Raw genomic sequence first — 12,208 nt, 5'->3', positions numbered from 1 at the left:
AGATTTTCTCACTTGAACACACTTCCCAAAGTGTGTTCTTCTGGCAAACTGCCAGAATCTGCAAATTCCCTTCTGTAGTAGTTCGTGGCCAGTCTCTTCACATGCTCCCTTAACCCTGTTGCTGTGGTTTTTGATGTTCCACCTGCACTCTGGGGTAGCTGATGCAGTGTACCTTGTTCTGTCTTCTTCACTTGCCTGGTCCTGATGCCATTTCAGTTTTCTAAAATTTATAAGTAGAAAAACTACTGCAAATAATTTCTCATGAGTAAATTTAGTCAAGTGTGATTGCTTACCGACTTTTATTGCTTTCTCTGAATGTTCATGGCATTTGAGTTTTATTGGCATGAATATTCTGTAGGAAGTAAATTTTAAAGTTGGTTTTTTTTTTTTTTAATCTAGTGGTATTTTTAACATGCCCATTACCTTATATTGGTGTAGTTGTACCCATCTCTCTGTCAGGAGCAGAGACAGTTCAAATGCAATCACTTAACAAATGGAAGCTAATGTCTCTCTTCTAGAGAACACTAACATACTGAAAATTGATTTTGAAACTATAATGGGTGATACCAAACAAAATGTCCAGTGCTTTTAGAACAGTAATCAAGTAGAGGAACTCAAGATCCTCAAGCAGTTACTCCAAAATAAGTCAACCTACTGAAATGTTCACTAAGAATTATTCATTCAGTTTTAATCAAGGCATTGTCAAAGCACGTAGGGGAATATAGCTTTCTTGCATTGAAACAAAACAAACACCAAAGTCACACTTCCTCTCTTAAATTATAGTAATCTGGTATGGAGTAGTGTACCCTGCATGGCTGCACTGTAATCCTAAAGGGCAGGTCCTGCAGGCAGAGAGGTCTGTCCTTAGTCCATGTCCTGTGACCTGACAGTTCTGAGGACTGGTAATGGTCAAGCCCTTCACACAGCGCTGGTGCACCCACGGTGTTGCGGTCCTCTCCATGCAGCGCCCAACACCTCCCCACCCCTGCTTGGTGCTGCTCTGCGCTGTGGTGCTCACGTTTCCTCAGGGACCTGTAGGGAGTGAGACTTCTTCCCTGCCTGCTTGCCCTCAGGGTGAGGAGTGCTCATGCATGGAGTGGTCTCTCCTGGTTCTTGTTAGCTGCTCACTCCTAATCCTGTGTTGCAGCTTCACCTCTATCGTAGGTGCATCTTTCCACTTGCTCAGAGGGGGACTGAGGTTTGGAATCTTATTCCTAACACCTAGTTGCTGTTACTCCATACTGACTATTTAGAAGTTTCTGAACATCATTTACACCAGCACTAGCTTGCCTGTATTGGTATTTAAGTGCCACCAAGACTCCTTGTTACCCACCTCTCACCCTCAGAAATGTTCTGGCTGTTTCATTTGCTTGCTTCTAAAATATCTGCCCTTATTTGCTTTTGCTCAAAACTTCTGCTGGCTTTCCTGTTCCCTCTTTTAAGCCTTGTACTGGCTTTTCATTAGGCTTCTCTGGGGGAAATCAATTAAGATCAAAATATGTTAACACACCAGTTAGGCAGGCTTAACCCAGCTTTTCGACAATAGCTTCAAGTATGTTTAATACAGCCCTCTTTGCCTATCAGTTGTCTTAGTTACCATATGTAAACTGTTTTTGAAGGGGCTTTTAAACAGTGGGGTTAGCATTTTATTCCAAAATGAAACTTGACAGAAATGGAAAGGTCTTTGGGATTTGTTTTTTTATTTGGTAAGTAAAGAACTTCACAGTGAAAATTAAACTTTGTCATTTGACATGCTTTGTGTGTCATTGAACATAATGTCATGGTGTCCTGCTGATACCTTTTATAGAGAGACTTAAGCATCTAAATTACTTTAATGGACTTGGGCATCATCTTGTTTTTTTCCTATTAAAATGCCAAGCCTAAAGTTAGACACCTAAATATGTTGTGGAATTGACTACTGTATAGGAATGAAGTTGAAGGGGAAGGAGGGAGGGAGGGAGAAAGGGTGAGTGGGTTTCTATAGCAATACATAGTGTTTGGGTGGGAGAAGCTACTTCCATTTTATGTAAATACCAATTGACTTGTCTGTCTTCTGAAGACAGGCAGAAATTGCGCAGTACTACAGCACAGGATGGTGCCGAGACACCAAACATTGACATATAAAGTAAGCACGAACTGGGTCACTGAAAGAAGGCCTCCTGTTCTCTGCAAGAGTTTGGCTTGCCTTCATGTCTCTCTGTGCTATGATCCATAGCATCCTTGTAGAAACTGAGAGGAACCTTTGCTCTCATCAGGAACGAATGTGACTTGAGAGAAACAAGCAAGTTACTGTACAAATGCGGCACCTTCTACTGGCAGCATTTGTTGTAAATCAACTTTCTTAAACCACCCCACAAACATGTCTTGTTTTGCTTGCTTTCAATCTTGCCTCTTCAGCTGAAACACTGAGCTGATGAGGAATAGCTTGTCCCTTGTGAGCTCTCTACACCCATCTGCAGGGATCCCTGGGAAGTGAGGGTGACTTCCCTATGGTGTTGCTTTTGATGCTTTTGTCATCTTGCTATAAGTAGCATCAGCAGAGCATTTCCAAGTTACTGTGCCAAGTCTGGTTTACAAAAAAGAACCCACCAAAATTATTTGAATCCCAAAGACCGTTCTTTTTAAAGTGGGGTTGAATTGGGAGCTATACTTAGAATCAAGTCTTTGAAGAACAAATCCAGTAAAAGAGGGCTGTCCATCTTTCCATTCATGTCTTCATTAGATGTTGCTGAGTGATAGTAAATAGCCCTGCAGTGTGTCAGCTTGTTATTACATGGAATGATAAACCGTAAAACTGAATTAAAACATCTGATGCTGTTGCTTGTTTTCCTGTTTCAAGGGTCCCAAAGGTGAAGCCGTTGGTTCTATAACTCAGCCGTTGCCCAGCAGTTATTTGATCATCCGAGCCGCTTCAGAATCAGATGGTAAATAGATATTTCAGTGGTTTTCCACAGTGACAGCAGTTAGTTATTAGAAAGAGGTGGCTTCAGTTGACTTACCAGATCTGTTACAGCACTGTGATTGCAGTTTAATCATTGTTAAGGTTCTCCCTTAACTTAGTGCCTTCAGTTGTGTTGGTACTAGTAGTTTTTCATGGTTGTCAAAGGAAAATTTGACTTGAAGAAATTGTCATTGAACTCCTTGCAATTGCTTTGTGTTGGCTGGGTGGAGAAGGGGAAAGGGCTTATTTCAGATTTAACTGTATTACTGTACATCTAAATACTCAAGCCTAGTACCTGTGTAAAGTACTAATGTGAACATACTCTCTTTCTAATGAAAGCATGGGTGTATTATTAAGTGCAGCAATTAAACAGAGTTCTAGTAGTAATTCCTTCAAAATACAGTTTTGTGACACTCTTCATCACTCTGACAGCGGTGGTCAGTATCAGTGCAGCTATCTTCAAAGGTTACAATTTGGAAACAAAATTTGGGACTGTTGTGTAACCTGTCTAGTAGTTGCTTTCCTTCTACTGGTTAATTAAGCATACCCCTGCAGACTTTAAAAATAGGACTACTTGCTTCTGTATTGAAAAATCTGTTAGATATATGGAAGTGAAGAAATATGGAGTGGAAAAACACATAAATCTGTTCAGTTACTTTTTGAAAAAATGAAATGACATTTATACGCTATCATTATAGCTCCTTTCCCACACTATTATTGTATTCCATGAGCAAATTTTGCACTTAGTCTTCAGAACTAGGGAGGGCTGCAAGCAACTTTGGAGAAATTCAACAGACAGGGCCTGCGTGGAGCCATTATCTGCATTAAGGAAGAAATGCTGGAATCTGCTCTAACAGAATCATAATCTACCTTGCTTATCTATCCTAAAGCATCCCTTCTACCAGAGCTGGGTAGTTTTGAGTTGTTTTGATGTCCCCACCAGATTATAAACCCAGTGCATGTAAAATGGAACAACTCTGAAGTGTGTTCAAAGGCGATGTAAGCAGATCCAAAATTATTGTGAAATTAGGACATGGAAGTTGTATAGTTCAGTTAAATCCTTAATTTTTAGTCTAGTAATGCATTTGTCTTTAGGCAGGTGTTGGATGGATGCCTTGGAACTGGCACTGAAATGTTCAAGTCTGCTTAAACGAACAATGATTAGAGAAGGTAAAGAGCACGATTTGAACTCTTCAGCAGACAGTACTCATGTCTCTCTCTATGGTCTGCTTCGTGCTAACAACTTGCACAGTGGAGAAAACCTACCGTAAGTGAATTAATTACTAAACCTGATTGTCCTTTTGGCAGAACCTTGTAGTGAGAACTTCTTCACAGGGAAAATCTCTTTCCAAGGTTGCAGTTCTTTTTGCTCCTGAATTCTCCATATGCCATATCTGCACTATGTTTTATATTGTATGTGGATAAAATGAAAGCATTTTTTTTTCCAACCAAAGTGGATACAGAGGAAAGTTTAGCCCAAGAACTCAAGGTTGAGTATCACATCAGTAAGTTTAAGTACTCTGACTGTTAAAGTTTTAATTATTTTGTATCTTCAAGTTAGCTTCACCTGAAAACAATAAGTTTAGTACATGTGACACAAGTTGGTAGATGTGAATATAAGCTGCTGTTCTGTGGTTTAAAGAAATTAATAATAGTATTGTTAGTTAAATGGTTTCAGCATGTCTCAGCTTTGAATCGTCAGATGGATGAGTAACGATTCTCACCCTACTATTAAATTAAGTGCACAAAAGTTGACATTTTCTGGTATCACCTCGTATCTAATGTCTGTGTGCCGCTGAGTAGCTCCCTGTTTATTTCAGTAAATACTTTCAGCCAGATTTTTGGGAGCTTTTGTGGAAATATATTATTAGACAATGAAATATATTACTAAACAATGAGTGGTGGTTTCAAACATTTCAATTGTGGTACCAAAGTGCATCAGAAAATATAAAAGATTTAGTCATTTATTTGAAATAATTGAGTCTGAAGCTTGTGCTATGTAGTTTCTCTTGGTAATCTTCCACCAATTGAATGTACTTTCAGGTGAACGTAAATTTATTTCAGATAATCCCTCCCATCCATGAAGATTTAACTGTCCATCTCTCTTTTCTGGGTGGGCAGGAATTTTGTACTGCTTTTAAGAGTATGATGCTGTATTTGTGACAGAAGACCTGGACTGGGAGAAATGCAATTCTTTCTGCCACAGGTAGTCTGAGAACAGCACCGAAAAGGCAAATTATTGCCCCTGGCCCAGATTCAAGTCCCTATCCACATGACCAAGCAGGCTCAGCTACAGTTTTGCTCCTTCTTTTAACTCATAGAATCAATAAAACTGCTGTGTACAATCCAGCTGGAGATCTATACTCATGATTAGTACCTTAATATCAGCAGCTGGCCCAAATTACAATCATAGCAATTAACTACAAATGTTAAGTCTAATTAAGACTAATGGTTTAATTAAGTAGATCTTTGGATATAGCATGTTCTAAGACTTTTGAGTATGCTTAACTATCTAAGCAACAAAGCCTGCAGGCCTAGTTTTAATGGGCTTGACAGGAGAGGGAAAAGAAAGGTGAAAGCAGTTTTAACTTCAACTATGAGCTAGTTTTTTTAGGCACATTAATAGCAAGAGGTGGTCCAAAGAACACATAGTACTGATACTTGTTGAAGATGGTCACCTGAAAAACAGGCGTAGAAAATCTGGAGACATTCAATGTTGTTTTTTTTTGGCCTTGGTCTTTAATAATACTAGACCTTGGGCTGCCCTGTCCTCTGGGTTTGATGACCATGAATGCAGGAACAGTGATCTTCCATCTGTGGACAATGAAGTGTTTTTAGAGACGAATTGTATCAGCTCAGTGCTCATAAGACCATGAGGCCTGATGGGATTCATCCCAGAGTATTGAAGAAACTAGTGGATGTTACAGCAAGACCCCTCTCAATCATCTACCAAAGGTGTGGGCAGTCTGGAGAGGTCTCTGCTGACTGGAAGCTAGCCAACATTATTCCAATTTACAAGAAGGGTGCGAGGGAAGACCCAGGAAACTACAGACCTGTTAGTCTGATCTCAGTACCTGGAAAAAAATATGGAGACAATCATACTAGGTGAAAGACATTTAGAGAACAGCACAATCACTGGGCCCAGTCAGCATGGGTTCAGAGAGGGAAAGTCCTGTTTAAGTAATTTGATATCCTTCTATGATCAAGTCAGCTGCCTAGTGGATGAAGAGAAGGTGGTGGGTGTTCCTTAGCTGGGTAGTGCTGTGAAGCACCCTTCTAGACAAGTTATCCAGCTGTGACATGAGCAGGTTCACAATGCACTGGGTGAAGAAATGGCTGAAGGGCAGGGCTCAAAGGGGTGAATGGGGCTATCCCTGGCTGGTGACCAGTCACCAGCAGTATTCATCAGGGATCAGTCCTGGGGCCTGTTCTGTTCAGCATTTTTATCAACGATCTGGATGCAAGTTTGCTGATGATGCTGAACTGGGAGGTGCTGTGAGCTTGCCTGAGGGGTGAGGAGCCTTGCAGAGGGCTTTATATAGACTGGAGCATTGGGCAGACTTCAGTGGCAGGAAATCTAACAAGAGCAAATGCCAGGTTCTGTGCCTGGGGCTGAGTAACACCAGGCAGAAGTGTAACCTGTGAGAGGAGTGGCTGGACAGCAGCCCTGTAGAGAGGGGCCTGGGGGTGCTGGTTGGCTGCAGCTGCAGCAGGAGCCAGCAGTGTGTCCTGGCATCCAGAAGGGCAAGCCTCGCCTGGGTGCATCAAACACAGCATAACCAGCCAGCCAAAAGAGGTGATGATCTCACTGGGTTCATAGAATCAACCAGGCTGGAAAAGACCTTTAAGATCATTAAGTGCAACCCTTACCCCAGCACTGCCAAGGCCACCACTAACCCATGTCACTGAGGGCCTCGTCTGCACCGTTTGTGATCGCTCCCAGGGACAGATTCCACCACTGCCTTGGGCAGCCTGTTCTAATGCCTGAGCACCCTCTCTGTGAAGAAATATTTTCTAATATCCAGTCTAAACCTTCCTTGGTACAGTTTGAGGCAGTTACCTTTTGTCCATCACTTGTTACTTCAGAAAAGAGACCAGCCACTTCCTCTCCATCCTCCTTTCTGGTATCTGTAGAGAGCATTGTTTCCCCCTAGGCCTTCTTCTCCAGACTAAACACCCCCAGTCTCCTCAAGCTGCTCCCCATCACACTTGTGCTCCAGACCCTTCACCAGCTTCATTGCCCTTCTCTGGACCCGCTCCAGCATCTCAATGTCTTTCTTGTAGTGAGGGGCCCAGAACTGAACACAGGATTTAAGGTGCAGCCTCACCTCTGCCTTTTACAGGGGGTTGATCACTGCTGGCCCTGCTGGCCACGCTATTGCTGATACAGGCCAGGATGCCATTGGCCTTCTTGGTTGCCTGGGCACAATCTGGCTCATGTTCAGCTATCAGTCAGCACTCCCAAGTCCTTTTCTACTGAGCAGCTTTCCAGGCACTTTTCCCCAACTTTGCATAGGGTTGTTATGGCCCAAGTACAGGACCTGGCACTTTGCCTTGTTGAACCTCATACCATTGGCCACAGCCCATCGATCCAGCCTGTCCAGATCCCTCTGCAGAGCCTTCCTATCCTCCAGCCCAACTTGGTGTCACCTGTAAACTTGCTGGGGGTGCACTCAATCCCCTCATCCAGATCATCAGCGGAGATATTAAATAACACTGGCCCTAACACCGAGCCCTGAGAGACATCACTAGTGACTGGTCACCAACTAGATGTGACACCATTTACCACCACTCTTTGGGCTCTGCCATCCAGACGGTTTCCAACCCAGCAAAGAATACACCTATCTGGTCCATGAGCAGCCAGTTTCTCCAGGAGGATGATGTGGGGAGACAGTGTTAAAAGATTTACTGAAGTCCAAATAGACAGTGTCCACAGCCTTTCCCTCATCTACTGAGTATATCTCCTTGTTTTAGAAAGAGATCAGGTTGATCAAGCAGGGCTTGCCTTCATGAACCCGTGCTGACTGGGCCTGATCCCCCTGTTTTCCCACACGTGCTTTGTGATCTCACTTGGGGTTATCTGCTCCATGGTCTTCCCTGCCACTGAGGTCAGGCTGACAGGCCTCACCTTGAGTCATAGAATCATAGAATGGTTAGGGTTGGAAAGGACCTTAAGATCATCTAGTTCCAACCCCCCTGCCATGGGCAGGGACACCTCACACTAAATCATATCACCCAAGGCTACGTCCAACCTGGTCTTGAACACTGCCAGGGATGGAGCATTCACAACCTCCCTTGGCAACCTATTCCAGTGCCTCACCACCCTAACAGGAAAGAATTTTCTCCTTATATCCAATCTAAACTTCCCCTGTTGAAGTTTTAACCTGTTATCCCTTGTCCTGTCACTACAGTCTTTAATGAAGAGTCCCTCCCCAACATCCCTATAGGCCCCCTTCAGATACTGGAAGGCTGCTATGAGGTCTCCACGCAGCCTTCTCTTCTCCAGGCTGAACAGCCCCAACTTTCTCAGCCTGTCTTCATACAGGAGGTGCTCCAGTCCCCTGATCATCCTCGTGGCCCTTCTCTGGACTTGTTCCAACAGTTCCATGTCCTTTTTATGTTGAGGACTCCAGAACTGCACACAATACTCCAGGTGAGGTCTCACAAGAGCAGAGTAAAGGGGCAGGATCACCTCCTTTGACCTGCTGGTCACACTCCTTTTGATGCAGCCCAGGATACGGTTGGCTTTCTGGGCTGCAAGCGCACACTGAAGCTGCCTCATGTTCATTTTCTCATCTACCAACACCCCCAAGTCCTTCTCCACAGGGCTGCTCTGAATCTCTTCTCTGCCCAACCTGTAGCTGTGCCTGGGATTGCTCTGACCCAGGTGTTAGGACCTTGCACTTGGCATGGTTAAACTTCATGAGGTTGGCATCAGCCCACCTCACAAGCGTGTCAAGGTCCCTCTGGATGCCATTCCTTCCCTCCAGCGTATCAACTGAACCACACAGCTTGGTGTCATCGGCAGACTTGCTGAGGGCGCACTCAATCCCACTGTCTGTGTCAGCAACAAAGATGTTGAACAAGACCGGTCCCAACACCGATCCCTGAGGGACACCACTCATTACTGGTCTCCAGCTGGACATTGAGCCATTGACCACAACTCTTTGTGTGCGGCCATCCAGCCAGTTCTTTATCCACCGAGTGGTCCATCCATCAAATTGATGTCTCTCCAATTTAGAGACAAGGATGTCGTGTGGGACAGTGTCGAACGCTTTGCGTAGATGACATCAACTGCTCTACCCCTGTCCATCAGTTCTGTAGCCCCATCGTAGAAGGCCACCAAATTGGTGAGGCAGGATTTCCCCTTAGTGAAGCCATGCTGGCTGTCACCAAGCACCTTGTTGTTTTTCATGTGCCTTAGCATGCCTTCCAGGAGAATCTGCTCCAAGATTTTGCCAGGCACAGAGGTGAGACTGACTGGTCTGTAATTCCCCAGGTCATCCATTTTCCCCTTCTTGACAATGGGGGTTATATTTCCCTTTTTCCAGTCATCGGGAACTTCACCTGACTGCCATGATTTCTCAAATATGATGGCCAGCGGCTTCGCAACTTCATTCCCCAGCTCCTTCAGGACCCGCAGATGGATTTTATCAGGACCCATGGACTTGGATTTTTAAGATGGTCTCTAACCAGGTTCTCCCCTACAGTGGACCCAGGGTCTTCATTCTCACAGTCCCTGCATCCACCTTCCAAGATTTGGGTGGTGCAGTCGCAGCCTTTGCCAGTGAAGACTGAGGCAAAGAAGTCATTCAGAACCTCAGCCTTCTCCAAATCCTGTGTAGCCAGTTCTCCCGAGAGCTTCCTGAGGGGGCGTACGTTCTCCCTAGTCTGTTTTTTATTTGCTACGTATCTGTAGAATCCCTTCCTGTTATCTTTCACATCCCTAGCCAAGTTTAATTCTAACTGGGCCTTGGCTTTCCTAACCTGCTCCCTAGCTTCCCGGACAACATCCCTATACTCTTCCCAGGCCGTCTGTCCTTGCTTCCACCTTTTATAAGCCTCTTTTTTCATTTGAATTTTCCTCAGCAGCTCCTTATCCATCCAGGCATATCTCCTGACCCTCCTGCTGCACTTCCTTCTAGTTGGGATGCAACACTGCTGAGCTTGTAGTAGGTGGTCGTTGAATACCAACCAACAGTCTTGGGCCCCCCTGCCCTCTAGGGCTGTATCCCATGGAACCTTACTAAGCAGGTTCCTGAAGAGGCCAAAGTCTGCTCTTTTGAAGTCCAGGGCAGTGAGCTTGCTGTGCCCTCTTCTCGCTGTCCTGAGGATCTCGAATTTGACCATCTCTTGATCGCTGCAACCAAGGCTGCCCTGGAGCATCACATTTCCAACGAGCCCTTCCCTGTTGGTGAGCACGAGGTCAAGCATGGCCCCTCTCCTTGTCAGCTCCTCTGTTACTTGCAGAAGGAAGTTGTCTTCTACACAATCAAGGAACCTCCTGGATTGCTTGTGCCCAGCCGCACCGTCCTTCCAACAGATGTCAGGGTGGTTGAAGTCACCCATGAAAACAAGGGCCTGCGAGTGTGAGGCTTTTCCTGTCTGTCTATAGAGTACTTCATCTGCAGATTCTCCTTGATCAGGCGGTCTGTAACAGATCCCCACAGCAATGTCTCCCAGTCCTGTCTGCAGTTCTGGGCCCCGGGATTTAAAAGTATATGAAGGTCCTTGAATGTGTCCAGAGGAGGCCAACAGAGCTGGTGAAAGAGCTGAAAGGAATGTCCTGTGATGAGTGGCTAAGGGCTTTGGGTTTGTCTAGTTTGGAGAAAAGGAGGTTGAGGGGTGACTTAATTTCTCTCTCCAGGTTCCTGAGGAGGGGAAGTGGAGAGGGAGATGCTGAGCTCTTCTCCCTGGTATCTAGTGCTAGGGAATGGCTCAAAGCTGTGTCAGAGGACATTCAAAATTGACATTAGGAAATGTTTCTTTACTTAGAGAGTGGTTAAGCACTGGAACAGGCTCCTGGAAAGGTGGCCGATGCTTCAAGCCTGCCAATGTTTGAGGAATTTGGACAATGCCCTTAATAACATGATTTAACCATTGGTCAGCCCTGAGGTGTTCAGGCAGTGGGTCCTTTCCAATGGAACTGTTCTAGACTTGGTGTGTTTGACAGTTCACTGAGAAGAATATATCCTATATGTTTCCAGCAAAGCTAGTTTGACATTGCTGCCAGATCAAGCTTGAAATGTGCAGTTTTAGCATGAATTTTATTAAGATCCTGTTTTGGAAACATGGTATCATTGTGTGAAGTTGAAGATTCAATAGTCTTTTTTTCTTTTTTGTAGGTTGAATGACAGTGAAATTGAAAGGCATCACTTTAAAGATCACGATATGTACTCTGACAAATCTGATAAGGAAAATGACCATGACCACGAGGAATCTGATAATGATGGATTGGGGAAAAGCGAAGAAAGCGATAGCGACACATCGGAGCGGCAGGATGATTCTTACATTGATCCAGAACCAATTGATATCAAGGAAACTACTTACGTAGAACAGAGTCATGAAGAACTTGGGGAGGTAAAAGTGCTGTTGATGTGGCAAGCAAGCAGCTTCTCCGTACAGAAAGCTGATATTAGTCTATGCTTGAAAGCTGACTTGCAGGATTGGCTTTCATAGTTTCAGCAATAATGGAGGTGGGGAGGAAGTTCTGTTCACCTGTTTTGTGCTCTACTTTGCCACTCTTGTGCTTGTGTCCGATATTTTGACAGATAATGAGATTATTTGTAACGCTGCTGAGACAGAAGGTGCTCAGTTTGAAAGTGCCACATGCAGCAGAAGTTGACCATATCTATTTGTCCTTTTGTTGTTATTTCTATCTCATTTTTATTAACTTATTCCTGTTATTTTCTTCAAGTAAAAATCTCCCAAGTTGAAGACTTTAAGTCAAGCTGACACCTCTTTTTGTACTGCAAGAGAGGAGTTAAGCACCTGTGGGGTCTGCAGAATTCAGTGGAACTTCCTGCATTTCTGATGTCCCCTTGCATTCTAATAAGGTGCCCCAGAGCTGCCATTCTACTTATGCAAGTTGTCTTACGTATCTACACAAGCAAACACAACAGGGATTTATATGTTTTACTTACTTGAAAGATACAAAAAAATTTAGTAACAGAAAGTGAGATGAGCTTTTTCACAAATATTCACTTTATTCTCAGGTGCTAATGACAAGATTTTAATTCTTTTTCATACCCAGGGGACATAAATACT

At 44.2% G+C, this 12,208-nt stretch overlaps 1 protein-coding gene and 1 long non-coding RNA gene across 10 annotated transcripts in view; both read left to right on the top strand.

Annotated features, from left to right (window-relative positions):
• OSBPL8 (oxysterol binding protein like 8) overlaps positions 1–12,208 on the top strand; it is a 94,198-nt gene that overhangs the window by 66,641 nt on the left and 15,349 nt on the right. For all 9 annotated transcript variants that reach the window (XM_062613792.1, XM_062613793.1, XM_062613791.1 and 6 more), the window contains 3 exons: positions 2,840–2,924; positions 4,037–4,208; positions 11,287–11,521. In XM_062613792.1, the coding sequence (XP_062469776.1) occupies positions 2,840–2,924; positions 4,037–4,208; positions 11,287–11,521 (492 nt within the window). The remainder of the gene's footprint in view (positions 1–2,839; positions 2,925–4,036; positions 4,209–11,286; positions 11,522–12,208) is intronic.
• LOC134161186 (uncharacterized) lies at positions 4,215–5,296 on the top strand. The gene is made up of 2 exons (XR_009963859.1): positions 4,215–4,446; positions 5,063–5,296. It is a non-coding gene; the product is annotated as an uncharacterized LOC134161186 (long non-coding RNA).

This window comes from Pezoporus occidentalis, unplaced genomic scaffold (assembly GCF_034315485.1).
Source record: "Pezoporus occidentalis ecotype Australia unplaced genomic scaffold, CSIRO_AGI_Poc_V1 ctg17, whole genome shotgun sequence".
NCBI lineage: Eukaryota > Metazoa > Chordata > Aves > Psittaciformes > Psittacidae > Pezoporus > Pezoporus occidentalis.
The sequence above is the reverse complement of the archived record's forward strand: the minus strand, read 5'-3'. Positions and strand labels throughout refer to the sequence as shown.